At 41.4% G+C, this 24,247-nt stretch overlaps 2 protein-coding genes across 5 annotated transcripts in view; one reads left to right on the top strand and one right to left on the bottom strand.

Moving 5' to 3' along the window:
• The first annotated feature begins 1,045 nt into the window (after nucleotides 1-1,045).
• On the top strand, nucleotides 1,046-7,061 carry pgr (progesterone receptor). Of its 3 annotated transcripts, none has more exons than XM_071516358.1 (9): nucleotides 1,046-1,609; nucleotides 1,763-1,938; nucleotides 2,573-2,682; nucleotides 3,715-3,831; nucleotides 4,702-5,007; nucleotides 5,720-5,864; nucleotides 6,037-6,167; nucleotides 6,651-6,808; nucleotides 6,906-7,061. In XM_071516358.1, exons 1-9 carry the CDS (start codon nucleotides 1,046-1,048, stop codon nucleotides 7,059-7,061), a joined length of 1,863 nt encoding a protein of 620 aa, XP_071372459.1. The 3 variants fall into 3 exon arrangements, with proteins under 3 accessions (XP_071372459.1, XP_071372460.1, XP_071372458.1); XM_071516359.1 differs by having other exon boundaries at nucleotides 1,046-1,143; nucleotides 1,489-1,938; XM_071516357.1 differs by having other exon boundaries at nucleotides 1,046-1,938.
• A 613-nt stretch (nucleotides 7,062-7,674) lies between these two features.
• Nucleotides 7,675-24,247, bottom strand: part of LOC139641764 (rho GTPase-activating protein 42-like) — a 67,052-nt gene continuing 50,479 nt past the window's right edge. Inside the window, exons 7-25 of one of the 2 annotated variants that reach the window (XM_071516349.1) lie at nucleotides 23,378-23,482; nucleotides 22,394-22,523; nucleotides 21,925-22,025; nucleotides 21,264-21,373; nucleotides 20,157-20,213; nucleotides 18,750-18,828; nucleotides 18,359-18,398; nucleotides 17,645-17,707; nucleotides 17,390-17,464; nucleotides 16,544-16,628; nucleotides 16,279-16,337; nucleotides 15,533-15,638; nucleotides 15,112-15,271; nucleotides 14,250-14,400; nucleotides 12,739-13,131; nucleotides 12,245-12,401; nucleotides 10,514-10,576; nucleotides 10,312-10,391; nucleotides 7,675-9,125 (exon numbers count right to left, since the gene is read on the bottom strand). In XM_071516349.1, coding sequence (XP_071372450.1) covers nucleotides 9,037-9,125; nucleotides 10,312-10,391; nucleotides 10,514-10,576; nucleotides 12,245-12,401; nucleotides 12,739-13,131; nucleotides 14,250-14,400; nucleotides 15,112-15,271; nucleotides 15,533-15,638; nucleotides 16,279-16,337; nucleotides 16,544-16,628; nucleotides 17,390-17,464; nucleotides 17,645-17,707; nucleotides 18,359-18,398; nucleotides 18,750-18,828; nucleotides 20,157-20,213; nucleotides 21,264-21,373; nucleotides 21,925-22,025; nucleotides 22,394-22,523; nucleotides 23,378-23,482 — 2,103 coding nt within the window. In that variant the 3' untranslated portion in view covers nucleotides 7,675-9,036. The remainder of the gene's footprint in view (nucleotides 9,126-10,311; nucleotides 10,392-10,513; nucleotides 10,577-12,244; nucleotides 12,402-12,738; nucleotides 13,132-14,249; nucleotides 14,401-15,111; nucleotides 15,272-15,532; nucleotides 15,639-16,278; nucleotides 16,338-16,543; nucleotides 16,629-17,389; nucleotides 17,465-17,644; nucleotides 17,708-18,358; nucleotides 18,399-18,749; nucleotides 18,829-20,156; nucleotides 20,214-21,263; nucleotides 21,374-21,924; nucleotides 22,026-22,393; nucleotides 22,524-23,377; nucleotides 23,483-24,247) is intronic. The other variant, XM_071516350.1, reaches the window with a different exon arrangement.

Consider the following 24,247-nt stretch of genomic DNA (forward strand, 5'->3'; position numbering starts at 1 on the left):
AATATCAGCTCAGATTGGATGATGTCTCAGACTGGTAAATAAACTTCAAAGGACAAATGGTGAGGAGTGATTTTGTCCTGAGGCTCTCCACCTGTCTCCTGGTTACAGACAAACCTCATCTATAATACAACACTGTATTTTGACAAAATAACACCTTGGGTCTTTACTGTTAGCAGGAGTGAGTAGGAGTAATAATGATCATTGTGAATGAATTTTGGAATAATTTAATAACTTATTGAAAGTGTTGTAGTCCTCCAAAAGCACCTGTTGCAACTATCCTTATCATATATGCCCATAAATTAAAATGTAGCCATGTCATACTTCATTCATAAGCAAGACTGTGTGTGTTTATGTAAGGGCAGAGGGAGTGAGAATCTAAACGTGATTATTAAAGTAGGTCCAGCCAGTCAGCAGGGTGGAGACTGTGGCCATGGCCCTTGTCATAGATAGACTTGGAGTGATCCATTGTAAACTCTGCTCAGTGGCTGCTGCAGGTCTGCAGTAAGTGTAGTGTTGTGTACCTCAGTGAATTTGAGAGACAGGACCCTTCATCAAGCCGACTGTTCTCTGGGCATCGGAAAGAAAAGCTACAGGAGGATCACTGCAAATGGTTAGACATTATTCTGTGGGTGTGAAAAAAAGAAACATTAACGGGCATCCATTCAACTTTGAAACATGACATTTACAGGCAGCCCACCAAATGAAATATGCTTATCAGTCTCTAAAATGTGTTTTCGTTTGTTTTCTAAAAGAGTTCATTGTTGCGCACCTTGAATCTCTCATCAGCTACACAACGATTTTTTTAGTGAGAGCAGCTGCTAACTTGTAGGGAATAGACTCCTGTGTGAAAGAAAGAAAGAAAGAAAGTAAGAAAGAAAGAAAGAAAGAAAGAAAAAGAAAGAAAGAAAGAAAGAAAAGAAAAGAAGTCACAGCCTTTCTCGACGCGGAGGAGGATTTCAGGAAGGTCTCTCAGCCACCAGGCATCACACTCATCGCCCAGTCTCCAGGCGCGCTCGGCTCTCCTGCGCGCTCCGCGGGTCATAAAATGGAAAATAAACTCAGTGGCAGAATGGACACCATAAGTACTTCGATCGCAGACTCCACCGATAGAAGTAAAAGAGTGAGTGACTTGACTGAAGCTGGGTACGGTAAAATCAAACTATCTAATGAGTCTTTAACGTGTATGTCCTCCACCGTGCGTAATTTTGGAAACATTGGCGCGCTGTGTCACGGTCCGGTCGCGAACAACGACGGCGCAAATTACAAAGACTGTAACATCGTCGATAGCTCACTTGCGGCAAAACATTATTACGGTGGTGCTGACGAATATCTGAAGCCTGACAGTGTGGCATGGGCAGATTATGTGAAAGTCCCCAGAGCGAATGAGGCCACATTAGAAAGCGTAAGATTCTCCTTGACAGCCGGAGCGTGTAAATTAATTAAAGATGAAAAGGAGCCCTCTGTGATTATGGACACCCCTTGTCCGAGCTTCGACCTGTCATCGGAAATACCTGCTCTCGACGCGTGCTTTGACACCGACAGGAAGCAGCAGCTGGGGCTTGGGGACGGGGAGTCGATGAGCTTCACGCCGACAGCAGCGGCTCCTCAAGCGGCGCTGGAAACTTCTCCCAACTTTCTTCTGGAGCTGAACCAGCCGGAGCAGCTGGCCACGCCGCCTCAGCCGAGGACTGACTCCAGATGCGGCTTATCCGGCAAGGCTCCGATCAGTTTTGATGCCATGACTAACACACACGCGTCCCAGCAGCTGATGGTGTACAAGCGTGAGGTTCCCCGGTGGCCGATGCAGACTTTCCCATCAGAGCCTCCGTACTGGTGCCAGTCCCCCGGGGTGTCGGAGGACCCGTTCACACACAGCGCCTATGAAGGGATCCAAACCTCAGCCTTGTCCCAGAGGAACACTTACACTGCATTCCCCGGGTAATTAGCTACTCCTCAAGAACTTATCTTGAATCATAATGTAAGCTCAGAATTATAATGTTATTATAAGGCTTTTTAAAAAAGAATCTTTTGGGGCTAAATATAGAAATAGAAAGTACACAACAGTTATGTCAGCTGGCATGTAAAATCTTTGATGCTCATCTCAGATAGAACTTTATAACCCCAAACTCAAGAACTGATGCGATGCCAGCTGCTGTATTCATTTTCCACTGCAAAATATGTGTACTTTCACAAGTTAGTTTAGTATTGAGTCTTGTTTTCCTCAAAACAAGTAGAAAAACCTCTGCCAGTGGGAGTGAAATAATTAAATCTGGGAAATGTTCTTGAGTCAAATGCTCTTCTGCTTACTTCACTAGTATCAAGATATTGTCACTTTGGAAAGTTCTTGACAAAAGTTAATTCAAGTTGATGTAAGTCATGTAAGTTCAAGTAAAAGCATCTCACCCCACTGGCAGATTTTTTTTTCACCTACTTTAAGAAAAATGAGATTTTAAGACTCAATAGTAGATTAAATGACATGGTAAGATGCATATTTTTTATGCAGTGTACTCTTTGCAATTCCCAAGTAAGTTAAGTTCATAAGTGATGTGCCTGTTTTTCCATTTTTTTTCAGTATGCCACCTCAGAGACAGTGCATGATCTGTGGGGATGAGGCGTCTGGATGCCACTATGGAGTCTTAACCTGTGGGAGCTGTAAAGTCTTTTTTAAAAGAGCAGTTGAAGGTGAGTAAATACAACATTACTAACACAATTACTAACATTACATTACTAACACACCCACTTATGGAAACCTGGGGTAGCAATACAAAAACTGTATTTTCTTAAAAAGTAAAAAAAAAAAAAAAAAAAGTAGATTAAAAATTTGAATGGGGAGATATTAGGGATGGGACAATATGCTTATGTCACTATATGATTCAATACACGATATGGGGTTTGATACAACCACGAAGTTCAGTGACAACAAAGTCTGACTGTGCAGAATTATGTTTATTTCTGAGACACAAATCTTTCAGCCATTGGCATTGGCTTGCTAGAATGTAAACAACAATCTAAAAATGTTATTACAAAGGGCAAATAATATAATTTGGATGAAGAGCTTGTGAAATTGTGATGGCACACCGTCTTATTTGTGATTTCTACAGCAGAATAAAAAGTACCTAATATCGTGATTCATCTTTCTTGCCCAAGATTGAATTTTGATATATTGTCCCATCCCTAGGAGATATCAAAAACAAGATGTTTGAGGAATACCTTGACTATGAAATGATAAAAATGTTTTCATTGAAAAGTTATCAAGCATAATCAAACCCTAACCCTCTGAACCTATAATAACACCTCTAACAACACAGGTATTACAGGTCCATACTGAACGGTCTGGTGCATCCATTGAAAAGGCAATACCACAGTATATTAGATTGACCTTCCATGGCGGTTGTTAGAGGTTGTTGGCAACAATATCACACTGACCAGTGTTCACCGTGTTCTCCGTTTCTGACTTGTTTTCCTAGTTATCTTGCAATGGGAGATATATAAGAGCCACTGTGTCTCACCGCGGCCGTGTCACTCTGTCCTCACAGCCTTGCCTCTATCTAATTTTCTCCCTTCAAGACTCTGCCTCACTCTAGAGTGGAGTATCCATGCCTAATATTCCAGAGCCATACAACATCTCTTTCCTTTTCATTATGTACCTGTCCTCTCCCTTTCAATATTTGAAAACCAAGCGCTGTTATTGTCTGTGTCTCTTTTACTGAACAGGCCACCATAGCTACCTTTGTGCCGGACGAAATGACTGCATTGTGGATAAAATCCGGAGGAAAAATTGCCCCGCATGTCGCCTCCGAAAGTGCTATCAAGCAGGGATGATGCTTGGAGGTACCATTCAGCTGGATTTCTTTTTGTACTGAGCTAATGTCCCGGCATTAACTAAAGTGGAGGCAGAAATGAGACCAATTGGTTATGTAATACCATGTCACACTTTGGGAATCATTATTAGCATCAAAGAGAATGTTCAAAGTGCTTTCAGATCAAAAGGCAATAACAAATTAACAAAATCACCAATCAGGCTCGTTTTCCAAGCAGTGTTTTTGTACTCCTTATTGAGATGCTTATTCTATGTGACATAATTTACTTGGTAAGGGAAACTAAAATCCTGAGGCTCTGTCAAGTGCTATAGGCACACATTTCACTCTCCCTCATTCATGGGTGGAAAAAGAACTCAAATCCTTCACTTAAGTAAAAGTAGCAATACCATAATGGAACAATACTTCATCAAAAGTAAAAGTTATGCATTCAAAAGTTTACTTAAGTAAAAGTATACAAGTATTAGCAGTAAAATGTACTTAAGTAGCAAAAGTAAAACGGTCCCTTTCAGAGTATTAAATTATTGATGCATTAACCTGTAAGAAGTATGTTAATGTTGTAGGTCGAACTACTGCATATACTGTTGTGTAGTTTAAACTCTGACAATGCAACATATTTTATGAGCTGATTGTATGTTTTGCATGTAAAACCTTATAAGAGTAACTAACTACAGCCATCAGATAAATGTAGTGGAGTACAAAGTGCAATATTTCTCTCTGAAATGCAGTGGAGTAAAAGTATAAAGTCTCACAAAATGGAAATACTCAAGTAAGTGCCAGTACCTTAAAACTGTGCTTAAGTATAGTACTTGAGTAAATGTACTTAGTTACTTTCCACCTCTGCCCTCATGAAATCTGACTAGACCTCGTATCCATGTCACAGGCAGGAAGCTGAAGCGCTTCGGGGCCTTGAAGGCCTTGGGTTTGGCCCCGTCCCTGATGTTCCAATCCCACTTGGCCATGTCCGGTGACAGCCAGGCCTTGACCTCCATGTCTTGCGTGCCAGGCATCCGCGAGGTGCAGCTCTCTCCGCAGATCATCAGCATCCTGGAAAATATCGAACCGGAGGTCGTGTACTCCGGTTATGACAACTCCCTGCCCGACATCCCCCATCTTCTGCTCAACAGTCTCAACAGGCTGTGCGAGAGGCAGCTGCTGTGGATCGTCAGGTGGTCCAAGTCTCTGCCAGGTAACGGCCCTCCGCGGCTCAGGGTCACCGCAGTCCGTCGCCATGGGCACCCGACGGGCCGGCCTCGCTGAAGGTCTCAGCCTGAAACTCTGGCTGAGACACAAGGCAGCGCTCTTTGTAAAGGGATAAATATCGGATGTAGGAGGGAAGTATCAGAATTGGTATAAAAGTGGGTTGATTCTTATGAGAGATGTTGATTACAAGGAGATTTTCTAAAAACTCTGGCACAAAATCTCTAAGCTGAGCCACAATATAACTGGAAAACCAATGCGCTTGACCTGTAGGTAGAATAGATAAGGATGTGGGTGCAACAAAGGTGCAAGGAGCTGCTGTCCCTTGAAAACCACGTAACTCCAATTTTGGTGATTTTCATATTTTCACCTCAGTTAAAGGATTAGATCCTTCTCTGTGGGTTAAAAATTCTCTGACCTCTTGGACTTATGAAACCAAATGAAAATCCGCTGGATAAAATAAAAAAAAAAATGCATTGTCATCAAGCTAAAAACAAGGCTGCTTTACTTAGTTCCTCAAAAGTTGACATTTTGCAGATACATGTTTTCCACCTGACAGCAACAAAGGGCATTATGTGCTTGACGGTATTTCACCCAGACTGCATTTACTTTTGAAATCAATAACATATGGGAATAAGATGCTGGTAAATTAAATGTTGTTCTTATACATGATTCTTGTTTTGTTTTTTTTTGTTTGAAAGGATTTCGTGCCCTGCACATCAACGATCAGATGACCCTCATCCAGTACTCTTGGATGAACCTGATGGTGTTCTCTCTTGGGTGGAGGTCCTATCAGAACGTAACCAGTGAATATTTATACTTCGCCCCTGATCTGGTCCTCAGCCAGTAAGTAACATCCATCACACAGGGGAATTCAATTTGGCTTTTGATTCACTAGTTAACATTTTAAGATGTAGACATGACGCCGTGATGCATTTATTCACAAAGCAAAGACTTTGGATGTGAAAGAACCTCTTTGTTTTGTTTATGAAGATAAACATTTGTGTTTTTCTGTCAGGGAGCAAATGAGGAGATCTCCGATTTCCGACCTTTGCTTGGCGATGCAGTTCATCCCCCAGGAGTTTGCAAATCTTCAAGTTACCCGCGAGGAGTTCCTCTGCATGAAGGCCATAATATTACTCAACACAGGTAAAAAAAAAAAAAAAACTTCCTTTGTGACCAGATGACAGATTTTTCACCCCATGTTCACTTCCCGGTTTGAACTAGCTGCGCTGAATAAATAGTCGCAAACAGAGAAGTGAAGCTTTCATGACCATTTACTGTATTGCAGCACAAAAAGGGAGTGTTGTGTTGTGCAGGATGACTGGACCTTGACAGGATTTATGTAGCAGCTGTTATCAAGTCAGTTTTACACTGACCTTTAACCGAAAAAACAAACATAATTTTTGATAAGCTAGCCTGTTACTTTTAACAAAATCATAAAGTGGCATATTTCATCTATAAAAAGGATTTCCACACTTTTTAACAGCTACGTACGGCTTCCTTGGCCACTTGAGAGCTTTTTACTGAAACTGTACTGTAATTTACTTCTCCACATTTAAAAATACATGCATGATATTTGGGAGAAATTAGTATTTTGACCCTCTAACCAAATGTCCCATGTGTCCTCAGTGCCTCTTGAGGGACTGAAGAGCCAGGCCACATTTGAAGAGATGAGACAAAACTACATCCGGGAGCTCAGCAAGGCGATCCATATGAAGGAGAAGAGCATCGTGACCACTTCCCAGCGCTTCTACCACCTCACCAAACTGATGGACGCCATGCACGAGGTACCGGGCGCTCCCTGGTGGGGCCGAGTATCAAAGCTGTGATTCATTTGTATCTTATGCAAGAAAAAAAAACACATGATTGTCTCTTTTCGGACAGATAGTGAAGAAGGTCAACTTGTACTGCCTGACCACCTTCATCCAGGCCGACGCCATGAAGGTGGAGTTCCCAGAGATGATGTCAGAGGTCATTGCCTCCCAGCTTCCCAAGGTCCTGGCCGGCATGGTGAGGCCCCTCCTGTTCCACACCAAGTGATGACGCCGACGCAGACTTGAGCGTTATACTGTAATTTGTGACTGGATGATTCACCCCACAGTTACTGGATTCTTCATACCTTTCACCGATGTTTTCAGTTATCTATACTTTGCCGAATTGCCTCTAAATGCTCTTTAGCCTTTTTACTCTACTGAGATGAGACAGAAACATGTTCCTAGGACTTAAAAATGTACACTATTTAGCAGAGATTACTAATTTAGAGGGATCAATCAATAAAGCTCCTCTGTGTAAGGCAAATTCCCCATTCCATAGCTTATGTAGCTACAGTTAATATTAGGGCTTGACTGATACGGGTTGTTGAGGACTGATATTTTTGTATTGAGCTGGCGATAGTTGATATTTTCTTAAGTTTTTCCATTTTCATACCAAAGAATTACAAATATTCAGAGTTACTAATATTCAAATATTCAATAAGATTGTGTTTGCCACCAGAATTGTATTCTTGGCAGGGTTGAAAAGCGTCTGAAACAGCATTTAGACTATGGGACATGAAAACCATCCACTGAAACCCAGACCACACAACAATGCGACTCATTCCTTAATAAAATATGCGCCACAAGGTTAATGAATCACACTGTTTATTTATAGACAGGTTTATGCACCGTCAGGACACAGTAGTAGATGATTGCAAGGAAACAAGCCCGCCTGACAAATAAACGTAACGACAAATGTTTCGTATTCAGGTTATGGATATCATTTCCTTGATATGCCCCTGCGAGTCCAAACTGTAAGGGAGTATCATTCCAGAATTGCTGTTCAAGGCCACCTCGCATTCTCATGGATGTAAATGGAAAAGAACACCCTGATCTTGGCAAGTGCAAGATCCCAAATACCTTGGTACACCCCACCCCCACCCCCCCCAAAGAAAGCCTTAATTTGGAGCAATCTCTGTATGTAATAATTGTAGAGTACTTAAAGATAAAAAAGCTTGCTACTATTTTTCTTTCTTTCATGTTTGTTTGAAATAATAACACTAAAGTGAACCTATTAGACATTTATGAACTTTGTGGAAATATTGTGACAGTAATAGAAAATTAAATATCAAAACTGCACCTTTAACATAATATAATCTGATATATGTCTAGTTTGATTGACATAAATCCATGTTGTCATTGCTAGTACACCAGTGTACCAGTGAGTACAGTAACACATCAAAGTTGATGCCTGTTGAAGTATAAAAAAAACAAACACTATTTTACATAAAAAATATACTTGATGTGATAATTTATAGTAATACACAGTGACAAGAGGTAAATATTTTTGATTAGCAACTACAGAAGAATTCATGAGCAGTAATGTACAGTACCATACAGCTAACCAGAAAGTGCAAAGAAAGTTAAGGTGCAAACCCATCTTGCTTTTCTATCAAATTCTGTATCCTCATTTTAAATCATATTTTATTAAATTACAATTATTATTACAAAAGAAACTGTTCATGAAACTGTAAAGATTTCCATTAACGACTTGATGAATGTGTGATGTCAGTATAATAGGAGGTCAGAGAGTATTTCTGAGAATTAAACTTGAAATGGAATGTGATTGTTCTGTGATTCTCCTGTAGATTAATACTGGGAGTGAAAACATCAGTGCAGTCGATGGATAATAATATATCTACATCTGGCAAATATCGATCCACTGATACCTGCCAATGCGCTATGGTTTACCAAAGCAAAAACTACGACTTTCTGCAAATTCCCCACATTTTTCACAGCTGAAGTCATAACAAAAAAAAAAAAGGAGTTACATCTTTGGATTTTGATAAAAGCATACTTTTAGCATTAGTAAAAGCAAAACAGTCACTGCACTGCTTGATTTCTACTTAAAATGCATAAATGTGCAGAAATGTCATATATGTTAACGACAACACCAGGAACGTTACACAAATCAACCGCGTTATGTATTATGTTTTTTTTCCATGGATACCATGAAAAAAGTTGGGATGTTTACCAGCTTGTTAGAGGAATACAACATAATTCTCAGGGATTAAACCCGTTTTTCCCTCGTATGTTGCTTGGAGCCAGCCTGGTTCAACAGAAGGGTAGACTAAGGGCAGAAAAAACAAAACAAACTTTAGTCAAAGAGAAGAGTGAACCAGAACGTCTCTTGATCTAGATAAAAGAAAACATGACTGTAACCACTGAACCAGACATTAGACTTTAAGCACAGGTGTTCAAATCAGTCTTTTGTTGCATTATTTCCCAGGCATACAGTGAATAGATAGAATACCAGCAAAAAGAAGGCCGCTATTGACTGTAATAATTAACATTAATGACAGATCAAGGAAGACTCCAGGTCAGACTGTCCTTCAAATTAGACCCCTATTGAGTATTTCAACAGGCCTGAAAGCAGGCACACACACACATAAACCACAAAAACTGACATTAACTCCCAAGAGATGCACCGAAACGATAAAAAACGAACTGAGCATTAGAAATGATCGGCTGAAACAGTCTGCCAAAGTGCTGCTGAAATACGATGTTAGAGAAACAGAGGAGCAGGCCGGGCGACGGTAGGGAGAGTTTGTTGACGTTTGCTGGGTTTGGCTGCTGGCGGTGTTGGCTCTGTTAACAGGGAACAGGCGCTGGTGCCTTCTATCACTAGGTTACAGTGACCTGCCTGTCTTGGTTGTGGGCCAAGTCATCTCTTCACGGAAAAGGCAAGAGGTAATAAAAAAAAATCCTGGGGCTCTTTGGATTTTAGCAATGTACAGTACCAGTGAAAAGTTTGGACACACCTGATTGATCTAAAGGCTTATGCTTAAATGCTTCAAAAGTTGATGTCTATGTATGAATTTCTTTCCAAAGCCTTTGTCTTTCCATCAAGGCAAAGGGCAGCTACTTTAAAGAATCTAAAATATAAGATAGTTTAGATTTTTTTTTACACTTTTTTGGTCACTGCATAATTCCATTTGTGTTATTTCATAGTTTTGATGTCTTTACTATTATTCTAAAATGTGGAAAATAGTAAAAATAAAGAAAAATGTGGTGTGTCCAAACTTTTGACTGGTAGTGTATAAGGGGGTGTCACACTAAGAGAACAGTTATTTTATAACATAACACTGAGAATTTGCCAGATCCCTGCTCTGTGCTGCCAGTGTATGATTAACTGTCTATATACATTGTTTAAATGTGCAATCAGCCTATGCAAAGGTGGCATTTGTACTGTTGGGAGCAATTCAGGAGCAAAGTAACTATCAGTTGAAGCATCTTGTTTATGTGGCTGAGCTCACCATTTGAGAAGTGCGCCCCCTGGGGGAAGCTGAGCTCATGGCTGTGCTCGGCCTCACAGGAGTACATCGCCTTGGCATCTCTGCAAAGACGACAAAAACACGCCGCGCCGTGTCAGATTTTTAAAACAAATAGATGGGATGAGAATGAGATCAGTTAAGTCGGACTTTAAACAGCTGCAGATGGTGCAACGCTCTACAGTACCTTCCAACTGGAGGAGGCTGAAGTGAAGAGGCGTTTTCAAAAAGCAGCGCTCTTGCAGCGACCCTGAAACAACATGAAAAATAACTTTTAAAAAAGCTCCCTCCACTTGACCTCATTAAGGGAAACATCAACATCTGCAGTTGCAAAAAGTACACTGTTAGGGAAATTACATCATCAAAGGAAAATGTCTCAAAATGTGCACTGAGATCAGACAGTGTAGAGTTACTAAAATACTCTTCGTCATCAGTTTGCTCTATTTGGATGTATCATTCTCTCTAAAATATGCAGTGCAGCCTGACGGTGAAGTGAAAGCCTGTTTGACCTGATATGACCAAAACAAAACCAGCCTGCAGACTTTCTCTTGGACCTGCCCGTGTTCCTCATTGTTTGGAAGAACGAGGTGAAAGGCATAACGACACAGGGGAGGTTTCCTTCCTCCGGGCAGACTGGGCTTCACCAGGGTGCAGAAGTGAGTTAAACTAGATAACAAGCCTGCACTTGACCCTGTGGACCAGAGGCTTACAGTCAAGGGGACGACAGGGCCTGGAGCTGGCTGGCTGGGTGGGTGCTATACAAGGGAACTACTTGAGAGACCGTGTGACTGGCTGCTCCTACATGACAAGTCAAACAATCTATTTGTCCCAAGTGAATAAGTGCAGACTGCTGCTGGGTCACATCAACCCCGGAGCAGGCAGAGCGTAATTAAAGCCGGCTCTCCCACCAGAGGGAAAAGGCATAAATCTCACAGCACATACTCATCTGATCTGAGAGACCTCTCCATGCCCAACGCTCATAAACAGACGGAGAAGAAGGCTGAAGGAGGGGTGAGACAGAGACACAGAGAGAGACAGAGAGAGAGACAGAGAGACAAAGAGAGACATAGAGAGAGAGTGAGAGACAGAGAGAGAGACATAGAGATACAGAGAGAGAGAGACAGAGAGAGAGAGACATAGAGAAGGACAGAGAGAGAGACAGAAAGAGACAGAGAGAGAGACAGAGAGACAAAGAGACATAGAGAGGGACAGAGAAAGAGACGGAGAGAGGCATAGAGAGAGAGAGAGAGAGGGATAGAGAGACAGAGAGAAAGACAGAGAGGGACAGAGAGAGAGACAGAGAGAGACACAGAAAGAGAGAGAGTGACAGAGACAGAGAGAGAGAGAGAGAAAGAGAGGAAGAGAGAGAGAGAGAGACGTCCCTGCACTATTCTCAACCCTTATTGATCTGTAGTTACTTCGTGGGGGCAGATGAAGCTGTACACATACACACATTAACAGGTTTAACAAAAGATAACAAAGGTATTTAGGTGGAGATACAAAAGATACAAAAGGCTCTGATGGCTTACTTCACAAATTTGACATTAAGTATTAGGTATTATACATTATCTTACACAGAAATACATCATAAAACATGCCCATAAGATTTCATTAATACCATTAGTAGTATAACTGGTATCATCATTAGTATTAGTGGTGTTAGTACACTACTAGTCAAAAGTTTGGACACACCTGATTGAATGTACTATGTTTTTCATTATCTTAAAGCCATTTTGAGGCTTTAAGATAATGGGTGGCTACTTTAAATAATCTAAAATTTAAGACAGTTTTGATTTGTTTAACACTTTTTTGGTTGCTGCATAATTCCATTTGTGTTATTTCATAGTTATTTCACAGTATTTTTTGACTGGTGGTGTATATCATGAGCCTAATTATTTGCATTATTTGAATTCATTACACTGAGCCGGGTCTTTGGTAGCCGTTGCTGAATGCGTTGTCCATCCTGCGGCGGATCACTTGCTTGGGTGGGAGATCTGGGTGGTCAGCAGGCTTCAGACTCTCCTTGGGATCCAGTGTGGACAGACTCTGGACAGATCCAGAGCAGCTCCTGCGGCCTTGAGGGAGACGTGCAGATAGGAAGGAAACTTTAAAACTTGATGCTGAAAACACATACCACACCGAGCAACTCGGGGAACACAGGGGGAACATAAACCACTTTTGTTTTGAATGCTGCTATTTGAATATTGCTTTAGTCAAAGGAAACTGTCAGTCTTTGAACGTATGAAGTCCCCAACGGAACAAATCAAGAAAATAAAAATATCCTGCACTCTTGAAATGTCATGAGGACTTCCACTTTATTACTTCAACGGAAACGCATGGTTCCAAAATCAATAAACTGATGTTAGACAAGCTTAAACTTCGCTAATCTGATGACATTTAAGACTGCCCTACCTTCAGAGATATGCAGTGATTTTAGAGAGGGGGCAGCAGAGCGGTTCAGCGGTGCTGGCCTGAGGTCAGTGCGGCAGTGAGGGGCTTTCTTGGGCGCGGGCGACAGCTTGGTCGCGGCGCTGACGGAGGACAGGCTGAGGGCGTCCTCCGACTCCCCGTCCGTGCGCCCCGCGTCCTCCCTGGAGCTGGACTCGGGGCTGCTGACACACACGGCGCTCCTGGGTCCGTTTGAGTGCTGCGACGGCGTTCGGCGAAGGCCAACGAGGGGCTTGTCCTTGACCTGGGCAGAGGAGGAGGCCGTTTTGGAGGAGCTGTTCTGCTCGGAGGAGTGGGAGGACAGAGACTCCATGCTGCCCATGGGGGTGCTGCTCCGACTGCTGCTGAAAGTATCGCCTATACAGGGACCAGAGAGCAGGCATACAAGACCCTCATTAAAACCTGCTGAGCGAGAAAGTAACTGCGGTTACTTTATGGCTTCAAGAAGACGCCCCCATAAAGTTATACAGATGATATTCATTGGGAAGATATGTGCTTTGCTGGCTTTTATGTAAGGGATAATGCAAGGTGTGGGATAATTTATGCTCCGTGCCAGGGGTTCTTAGCCCTTGTGTTCGGCATTATTTTCAAATAACTGCATACCTTGGAGTGTATTGCTGCCTATACCGTGGACACTTGCCAAAAATATAAAAAAAAGTTATTGTTACAGCTGCACTAGGCAAGATTTTTATGTGAAATATACCCACCACATCAGCCTAAATCACAACGTGGGGCTGCAACAGAGGCAGGCATCCCATCCCACCTAACTGGGACGCTGTAGACGCGCCCTATTGGCCCAAATGAAATTCTGCTTTCAGGTATGTACACTCCTCCGCCCACAGAAACTGAGCAAAATCCAAACTGTCCAGAGAAAGCTGGACTCACTTAATAGCTTAGTATTGGGCTCGTTGTTATTGTTCTCGTGTCAGTGACTGTTGTGACATGTTTCATGCTTTCACCCGAAGATGAAAACAAAGAAATGCACTTGGCAATATTGTAATGCACCAACTAACGGCAATACTACCATGATGGGCACATTGTACATGGGAGCACCAGTGGGTTTGACATTTCATGGTGGACAGACATTTCCAAATGTCCAAAGCCACTTTTCATCTGTTGTGCAACGAGACTGAAGCATTCATCGGGTTGATCATGCCAAGCCTTCATCATTATTTATTTGACAAAAGCGCTTCCATTGCTTTTTATTGCATAATTTGTCAACAAAAACATTTTTCTCTTCGGATGAGACACTTTTTTTTTTAATAGAAATTGCATCGAATTCTGCCATTTGCATTCAGCTTTTCCGATTTCATATTAAAAACAAAAAAAATAATACTTGGACTACAATTAGAAAAGAGGGTCAGATGTCCCTGACGAACGTGCAGACAGGTCTGAGAGTTAATAAGGGCCACTGATGAGTTTTGGCAGACAGTGGTGTGAAGACCTGCGGTGCCGGTCTCGGCTGTGGTACTCACTTTCTGCGTCTGCCAGGCACAGTGTTGGGGTGTAGAGGCTGCGGGGCTTCCTGGGCCCGGTGGACAGGCAGATGGCCCTGCTCCTGCGGGAGCCGGGCCGACTCTGAGGCTGAGGCAGAGGCACGTTGGGGTCCGGCGGCTGGTGAAAGATCTGGAGGTCCAGGCATAATCACTGATTATACTGCAATGCACCTAATGAATCAGTCTAAACCTCACAAATACGGGTTAACGTTCCACCGATATGGGTTTCTGAAGTCTGTTGCCGATATTTAAAGACTTAAGTCGCCAATAGCTAATATTTTATCTCGATATTCAATATCTTCAACCTTTTTTATACCAAAAAAATATTCAGAGTTTCTGCCAGAACTGTATTCTTGGCAGGGTGGAAAAGCCTCTAAAAGAGCATTTAGAGCATATTTACAACATGGGACACTCAAATTCTCCATTGAAACCCATACAAATTAAATTTGTTTAGCAGCTCCTTAAGACAGTTTGACCCCACCGCACCTATTTAATGGTACGGGAAACTCTGGGATACATAAGACATTTAAATTAATAATTATTTTTTCATGTCAAGTCAAGTTTTATTCATAGCTCAGTATCGCACAGCATGCCTCAGAGGGCTTCATTAGAACAGCGCTCCCAGGATCAGAAACGCGTTCATTAGCCGAGTACAACGAGATGCACAAGGGATTTGACGTGGTTAATTGATGCTGACACATTACTAGACAGTTACACAATACATGATTGACACATTGGGTGCAGCATGAAACCTAACAGGACCTCATATGGCAAGATGTAACGTATGACAGCAGACATGAACACACTACAAGTTTACATCCAAAGCCAAAGAACGACTTGCCTTGTCAAAGTTCTCGATCAGTATTTCGACCACAATGTTCTGGAACTTGATGTTCATCATGGCGGCCACGGTCTCCTCTTGGGACCGCATCAGCGTGGGCCCGAAGATGACGCCCAGGTTGGACACCGTCATCAGGTTGAACTGGCTCTGGGTGGAGACTCTGTATAGCAGGTAGAGAGCATTGCCGTCACAGAAGTGAACTATGCGGTTCTCTACTGATACACTTATATTGCAAACTCTTTACCAAGAAGTGACAGTTTTAGCGACACTTACAAATGCATTAGGGTCTCCCTGAACTGTGAAGACAATTTAATCTGTCTCCACCAATTTTATCTTCTATCATAGATCATAGGGCTGCTCTTTAGGTTTTTTTTCTTTTCGAGGGCTTGCGGTGTAACTGATTCATTATGGGAACACATACGTGACAAGGTGTTTTATTAGGAGCTCCAGCATTTCCTTGTTCCTCTCGGGCAGCTTGTGAACTAAGGCATGGACAGCACACACCCTGTAGTTCTGATCATCGGACTCTGGGGAGGGGAAGATGGGGATAACATGGTCAGGAGGGTGATATATATAATGCTGTTTTGCATTTTAGAATGGAAATATCTCAGATTTTTCCAATAAGTGTCATAAATAAACCACTGTGCTCAGACTGGTCTGTGCATTATCCTGACAATAGAATATAGTATTACCAGATTTTAAAATGCCTGTCCATAACTTTTCCTAAATCCACTTTTTGTACAGTCAAGTGTTGTAATATTTGCAAAATCATGCAAGAAAAGACTATTATATTATTATATTACTATTTATTATTATATGTATCCACTTCAATTCATGGCTTGTTGGTCTTCTCTTAGACCCCAAAATCCACTGGCCTTTCTAGTGCTAAAGAGGTACATTTTCACAAATTTAATGAAAAGAATGACACTAAGTGCATTGCATTGTTGTGTTTTTAACATCAAATATATCCTGGATGAAAAACAGCAGTGCTCTACAGTACAATTTAGATGTGCATCCAGGATTAGTAATGTTTGTTTTTAATTTGTTTTTGAATTTGACTGCACAGATTCATTAATCTTTTCCCCCATATGGATAACCTAAGGAAACAGAGCCGCTGCCAGAAAGTCCTTTTCGTAATGTGTTTATTTGTAACTTTTCATAACTTACTGACAGCCATGATGAAATCTTTGTGGAGCTTGAAGGTCATTAGAGGTTCAGAGAGACACCTGGTGGAATAAAAGAAGGCACTTGTCATTTCCCGCTGTGTGACATGGGTCTTTTAATGCGGGCAAAAAGGATGCCACCTTTCTTCGTGAGCCAGTGGCGAAGGCGCTGAATGCATGAGTAACACCAAGGAGGCTTCAAAGAGGCATTATGGAGGTAATGATGATTCCTAACAGCTAGGGAGACACAGCTGGTGGGGCGAGCTGACCTGAGGTAATTCTTCAGACCGCTTGTGATAGTCTTGTTGTCCCACGTCTCTGGGTCCAAGTCCATATCCACGGGTGCCTTGGTTGCTATTGGAAACACAAGGGTTTTTTTTTTGTCACGATAAAAAGTAAGCTGTGAGCTATCTGATTGAACCTGTGAGAGCTGATACAACCTGTCAGGCTAAAATGACTTTATTGTTGTAAGAGACTGAACAGGACAATCTGAAATAAACTAAAATAAGAGTGTGTGTGTGTGTGTGAGAGAGAGAGAGAGAGAGAGATAATAAATAAATAAATCACTCAGATGTATGAAATGTATTCAAATAAATGGGATTCACCTGGGTAATCTAATGGGTCATCAACAAGGAAATGATGAAGCTATGAAACTAAGGGTAATGTGACACTACACTGTCACACCACAAGGAGGACCTCTTTCCTCACTCTTTCCTCACATTTGCATACAGCTACACCCTGCTTAGGCAATATGTGACATTGGAGGTATAAGGTTCTATCTGGGATTATGGTCAAAAATGAGCTGTTCATACATTATAGCTCTAAACACGGCTCTCTACATGTGACTTAAGTTAGTTGATTGTTGAAAAATGTTTATTTAGTCATGAAGAAAATGCAAAATAAACCGGTCACATTAGTTTTTGCTATATGGGATGCGAAAACTTAAAAATATGCTGAATGCAGATGGAACTTTCTAATTCCAAGATCTTGCTTAACACTAGCAATAGTTTATATCTTCACTCCAGTCCATTCAAATAGAGTTTTCATGTGTAGTTTCTATACAAATGAGCTGTGAATGTGACAATATCTTTTTTTCTGATGTGAAGGTTACTTACAAAAGACAGTAGTCATCAGCTTCTGCACTTTGGAGTTCACCCCTCCGATTCTGTACAGTCCCATTGTGTTTATGCCTGCACCGCAAAGCAAAACAAATAAAAGGCACAGACTTTCTGAATAAGACCTATGTGAATGTGATGTGTTGTAACTGTACAGTAATGAATTATATTGCTATGCGTAATCGCAGCCGGGCTACATTCATCTGTTAGATAGATGTAGGCAGGGAGATGTAAACGGCTGTTAGAGCGCCTCACCTCTCATCTCCACCAGGTCAATGCACTTCCTCACAAAGTTAAAGCCCGCCTCATTAAGGAATGCTGTAATACAACACAAGAATAGGGTTGACACGTCAATTATTGTGTGGGTTAACTACGCATCGCACAGGGATAATAAGCTCTCCCCTATGCTTGTGCTCTGACTAATAAGATACAGCGCCTTTGCTGTAAGGCTCCAGTGTGTCAGCTGAGTGGGCGTATGTCAAATAATTGTGTTAATGAACAGAGATGGTTGCAGGTAACAGAATATGTGTTGGGGTTAGTATTATATAACTGTGATTATCATTTGAGAAGGCTGTACACTACCAGTCAAAAGTTTGGACACACATTTTTTTCTTTATTTTTGCTATTTTTCACATTGTAGAATAATAGTAAAAGCATGAAATAATATGAAATAAATAAATTATGCAGTGACCAAAAAATGTGTTAAACAAATATATATATGTAACAAATATAAATATTATATTTTAGATTCTTAGAGATTAAGAAATTCATACACAGGCATCAAAGTCACTATTTATATGTGTCTAAGAAACACATTTCAAGCATTTAAGCATAAGCCTGTAGATCAAAATGGCTTGAAGAGAATGAAAAATATAGTACATTCAATCAGGTGGGTCTAAACTTTTGACTGGTAGTGTGTATTTGATAAAAGAGGTTGAGAGAGATAAAAAAAAAAACAACCACACTTACTCTCTTCTTTCTTGCTCAGTATGGCTGGGAGGTTGTAAATCTAGAGAAGGTTTACAGAAACGATAATCAAGTTAAGCAGCCTAATGCTTTAAATGTTTAAATTAAACAACATTTCTCAAACCATGGAGTGATGTCAGGGTTTTCCTCACTGCTCATGCACTGTAAGTGGACAGTTCTATTATTAGCACAGCTGGAGGCCAATGATGCCCTTTCTTAGCTATTCTCATAAGGATGTGGCTAGACCTATAATCTGAATCAACCAGGAGAGGGCGGCAGCGACAAACAATTCAGTTCTGGGATTTGTTTCCTTGTCGAGGCTTTACAAAAACTAGCTGGACAGGAGCCAGCAAAAAAATTAAAATTTCAAACATAAACAGGCAGATTTCCTCACCGGCTCCTTGCCATCCATAGCCTCCAGCCACAGTCTTCTGTTGGACTCGGACAGCGCCTGCAGTGTCACAATGCCATGCCTGGAAAGATTTCAGAGAGAAGCCGGTCTCAGTCTGATCTCACAGCCCCTGGGGTCCCTGGACGGACCATGTTTACGCTGGCTGAGACCACTATAAAAGGACTAGTGTGACTAAAATAACTCCTGTGCAAATGTTTTACTTCAAACTGTGCGCTCAGTTGGCTCGGTGCTTACATTCCACTCCCAATTAAACAACGTTACATGTGTGTCTTGCTGTTGCACCCAACATGCAGACGCCTTCATCTCCTCTGTGATCTACAGCAGCTAGGCTATATCAGTAGGTGTGCATCTGTTGCTGCGCTAACATCTCCACAGGTTCTTCCTCTCATGTCTCATCTCACTAAGTGCAACATGGCTGTTGTCCTTGAAATTGGTTTGAGCGTTATTTGCAAATGACACACAGCAGCACTGCTACATTCAGTGGTAACCAGATTTCAAAACATTATCTGTTCAATTACTGCCACATGAATATGAATCCCCACCCAGTGGTGATAGTTAGTATGAGCGGAGAGCCATGTAAAGTTGCGCGTGTTGCCATTAAAAATGAGGTGTTGAGATGGTTGGCCCGGTTCTGGCTAGGCTTTAGGTGTAACAGCATGTTTAATATAATGAGGATGAATGGATGAGCTTGAAGCTGACTGGAGCTTGGCCCACATTGTCCTTGTGGTTGGAACAAGCACCTTGGGGGCATCGCCGTTATGATAAATGAGATGTCCTGCAAATAAACTGGAGTTACTGTCCATGCTCAGCAGCGCTCACAAAGGGTGAGGAGGAGCACTGCCCCTGGTAGCGCCGGGCGAAAGTAATGCACCGGGATGAGCTACGCATTACATTCTGAAACACACACAGCCGTAATGTGCTGATATTACACACTCATCACTTATACAACTTGATCAATTCAGCCACTTTCTATTCCAAGGGCAGCGGACTTGCAGGCATTCAATTTTCACATTAATCTCTGGCCATTCCCGCATCCTATACCCCAGTGAAACATTAAATACAAATCAGTTATAAATGTTTCCATAAGGCTAGAGGATCTTCTGAATTTTTGAATCAGCGGCAAAAACGATCAATTATTGAATTGCTTCTCGGAATGGCAAAAATCAATGTATTATTTGAGCAATTGCAGACAGGTGGAAAGAATTAAAAATTCTATCTATATCCTTTAGCCCGTGTTGCTGAGTGGTGTCTGATTCTGTGCAGTGATAAGAAGGCAGTAGTATTTCATTAGAAGGTTGGGATTTGCGATTCAGTGAATGAGACGATTAGCAGCACACATGCAGCACATGCAACTGCTCAGAGAGGGCAGCAACTGGTCAGTTCACATACCGGACTTTACAGAAAAACTGAAGTGGTCTGAAAAGAGTTCCGCGATAGATGTCATTTCTACATTGACATGAACACAGAGAAAAGACGAAAATGGGTTCAAGAGTAAAATAAATATCGATGTTGAGGACAAAACAGTAAACAAAAGCTTGGGAGGGAGAGGACTGGAGGAACATGCAGGACACAAACAGAGCTGAAAACATCTAAGACTGGCATTCATGTTGATAAAAGCAAAGTCTGATTTAACTGGGATTCTTTGAGGATGTTAATTAAACCTGAACAGCTCTTGTATGTTCAAATGCTGTCTATTCCCATACTAATTAGGGTTAATTGTCTTGTATGCTCAACAGAACACAACACTCATGAGAACAAAACATCCCATGTGTAGGGCTAGACTATCAGTAACTATCAGTATCAAGTTCGTCATATCTTTAAATATAAGTTGCAAGAAAATCTTTAAAGAGTAATACCACTTTTTGGTGGATACTGTGTGATTTTTGCCTTGACAGTTTGCTAATATATAAAACTATTGTTCAGATTTTTATTGCCACCACTGAGCCATTGGGGAGACATTTTCCTCTGATCCAACACTTCCTTAGACTTGCAGTATATCTGAAAATGCATCTTTAACACCTTCACACATCATAAAACTACTATATTTGATGAAAATACCATACTAAACTTTTTTTCCCATTACTTCATTGCTACTCCATTGTTCCACAAGCCAGTGCCTTAATAGGAAGAGGATGAGCTTCTTGCTCAGAGGCTATATTGTGATCAAATAGAGCGAATCCTCAGGAAAGACACCTAGCGTGTATAGCATGGGGATTTCATCAAACTTGGTGATTTATAATAGTTTTCAAATTGTTTAAGGATTTTTTTCAAATACAATGGAAGTCCAAGGAACTGATGAAACAGCACAAAATGGCTGCCAAATGTCTCAATAATGGGAAAAATACTGAATAACAGTTAGATATATTAGATATTAGCTGCCATCAAGACAAAAATGATGGTGGTATCAGTCTTAAATATTATGTTGTATATGTTTTCAGTCCATGTAAGTGACAAGACATTGCTAGGAACATGTAGATGATTCAGACAGTGACAGACCTCTCCACTACTTCGATATCGAAGCAGAAACGCTTGTCGATGGAGTCCGTTTTCCTCCGAATGCAGGACTTGAGCTTGAACATTTCAGCCGGGCTCAAGACTAGACCATTCTAAAAAGAAATCATGCACAAATAAGTAAATATAGCAATGGAAGATGCACATTTGTGAAGGCTACACCTTTAATCCTGCCTTTGCCACCATCCTATCAGTAAGCATAGACAGTGGCAGTTGGCTAATGTGAAACATGAAGTATAAATAAATAACTTCACATCACATATCGGCTTTAGTTTATGGTGGCACACAATCTCAACTCATTTGTAAGAGTAAAAATTTGTTCATAAAGTACAATACATTACACTCTTAATTTCTCCATATCAAGGTTATGTTCATTCCTTGAGTTTCCCTTACTTGTTATTTATGGATTTTGTTATTTTTGTACCATTCATGTCCGTTTTTAGATTTGACGTTTTTTGTTTTCTGTGCCCAAATCGCAATTCTGTCATCTTGACTTTCTTCTACTTTTTCCCTCTGGGGCGAGACATTTTTAAAAGCCACTTGGGGTTTCTTTGTTTCACTCGCTCAGATTGTATTTCCTCACTCTTTTTCTCAGCTTTTAGCATTTGTATGTGCAACTAAACTAAACTAAACTAAACTAAACTACCTGTTTGCCAGCTGACTTATTTTCAGTGTTGCTCATGGTGAAGGTCTTGCTGCCTTTCTCATATGTGCAGTAGTGGCGTGTCCATGTGCATCCCAGGGGACCTAGGACAGAAAAAAAAAAAATAAAAAACCATTTAAGCCACAAATTCTTCCCGAACCACAAGCTTCTGGAATGACTTCTGAAAATCAATTTGCAATTAAAGTGTGATGAATCAAAAGTTGTTTATCGCTGCAGATAAAAATCTACCATTTGCGGTATTTCCTCTCTTGTTTGAGAGCACATCAAAGTGAATCGGTAAGCAGGCTGAATTATGAGCTCTGTGTGAAAGGATCTCTTCTGTGGAGGCCTGGGAGAGCTCGAGACATGTTTATGGTGATGGATGTAAAACCATGCACTTATATGTGCGGGGGGGGGAGACAGAGAGAGGGAGAGGGCCTGGCTGGCCGGGCGCCCAGCTAGAAAGACTCACGTTTCTCCTGGACATACAGGAAGCCTTCCATCGTCCACTGGCCCGGGGGTTTATAGTCCTGATCTGCAGATCTTATCCGCCGCATCAGTTTCTCCACTTCCTGCTTGGTGCTCACAAAGTTGTTTCGCGTCTGCACGGAAAACACAAACGCAGGATCAGATGATCGCGGGCATAACGGTTGAGATTTTGCATATTTGTGTCATTTTTCTGTGATACTTCATGTCTAAATAGCTTCATTTTGCCTGCATCAAGCAGCAGATGGAAACATAAAAAAAAAAAAAAAAAATCCCATCACTGACAATTGCTTTGTATTTGCGTAGCTGCATAGTAACACCTGCAGGAAAAGAACAAATAACATCTTGGCAACCCGTTTAGAAATACGGAGACAACATCTAATTAGAATACATTAAAATGAAAATGAAAAATGCACTTGAGATGACGCCAAATGAGGACAGAGACCCAGTTGTCAATGCTCCCAGGATTCCCCCCCTGCTTTACAATTGAAAAGGTCAGCGTGACACATTTCCAGATTCCCTACCGGAGAGATGCTGAGATTGCCACTGCGACTCCGGCCCTTATTACAGCCGTGTGCAGCTGAAGACGTGGAGAGAGGGTTACTGAGTGGGTACAGCCGGGGCAATGGAGCTGACGCTTGGGTCAAAGAGAAATTTGGGCCCTCCGGCTGCTAGCGGTAAGGTTACGGTGATGGAGGAAGGGGGCATGGTAGCAGCTGTAGTTTTACTCCCAACTCTAACTCATTTTTTGACACGGTACCATTAAATGGCCTGCAGCAACTGCCTGCAACACAACACTCTGGAAATATTGATCTCCTGTGCGGCAGAGAATCTCATTTAATCACACAGCTATCCATTTGTGAAAACCGTGCTTGTTATATCGGGGCATGATAAGCTTCAGAATATGATTACGTGGATGGTTGGCTTTGTGTACAACCCCCGAGGTGTTGAGACACGGGCTCGCACTTACGTTTTGTAGGTTGAACTGGAGCTGCTGTTTGTACGGCTCAAATTCATGAGCCAGCTCATAGCCTTCGTGGTAGAATGTAAACAGACCCTGAAGAAAAGCCAGGAGCTGCAAAGGAACAAGAGTTAAGGGGGATTGACAGTGTGAATGCACAATTTAGATCTACATTACTACTTTACATTAGGGAAATCATTTGACGTTCTATTCCAAAATGCAATGCATCCATTTTGAAGGTTTAGGTTTATCAATCAATATCTCTAAAATATGGGGGGATTCAGTCTGTAAAAGTGACATAATTTTGTCAACCAAGGATTTAATTTCTCTCCTCTCATTTGAAAAATACCATAATTTGTTTTAATTCTGTGCTATCAATCATTTTATAATAGTAACTGTCACTCTGGATATCCCGGTTTGGAACGAAACTCTTCAATTATACACATTGTACTGTCCATTAGGAATTCATTAATATCTTGCTAAACAGGATTATCCTTTGTTGAAAAATGAATTAGTGAATTAGATGTAATTAAATATATTCGCTCCAGTATGACTATGAGTGCTGCACATCAGATAAAGGCCTATAAGGAAAGTTGCGTCAAGCTGCGGTTGTTTATTGCTGACAGATACTGATCTAATTTTGTGCATAATAGAAGAATAGAAGCATCCTTGACTATTGTGGGGGGCAAAACAGCACTGTCAGTATTGTTAGAGGAGCAAACTGATCCCATCTCTTGTATTGTGGAGGATCCTTCAGACAGAGGGCTGCTGCAGAGAGCTGCTCTCACTCAGTCAAATCCACAGACACAAACACTGATTTGATTTCTGAGATGAGGCTTGGTATATCAGTGTTCAAGGATGAGCCATCTTATCTGTGCC

The sequence above is a fragment of the Centroberyx affinis genome, unplaced genomic scaffold, assembly GCF_046629955.1.
Source record: "Centroberyx affinis isolate AG114_WGS23_722 - 3 ecotype Tasmania unplaced genomic scaffold, CSIRO-AGI_Caff_v1 ptg000399l_1, whole genome shotgun sequence".
Classification (NCBI taxonomy): Eukaryota; Metazoa; Chordata; class Actinopteri; order Beryciformes; family Berycidae; genus Centroberyx; species Centroberyx affinis.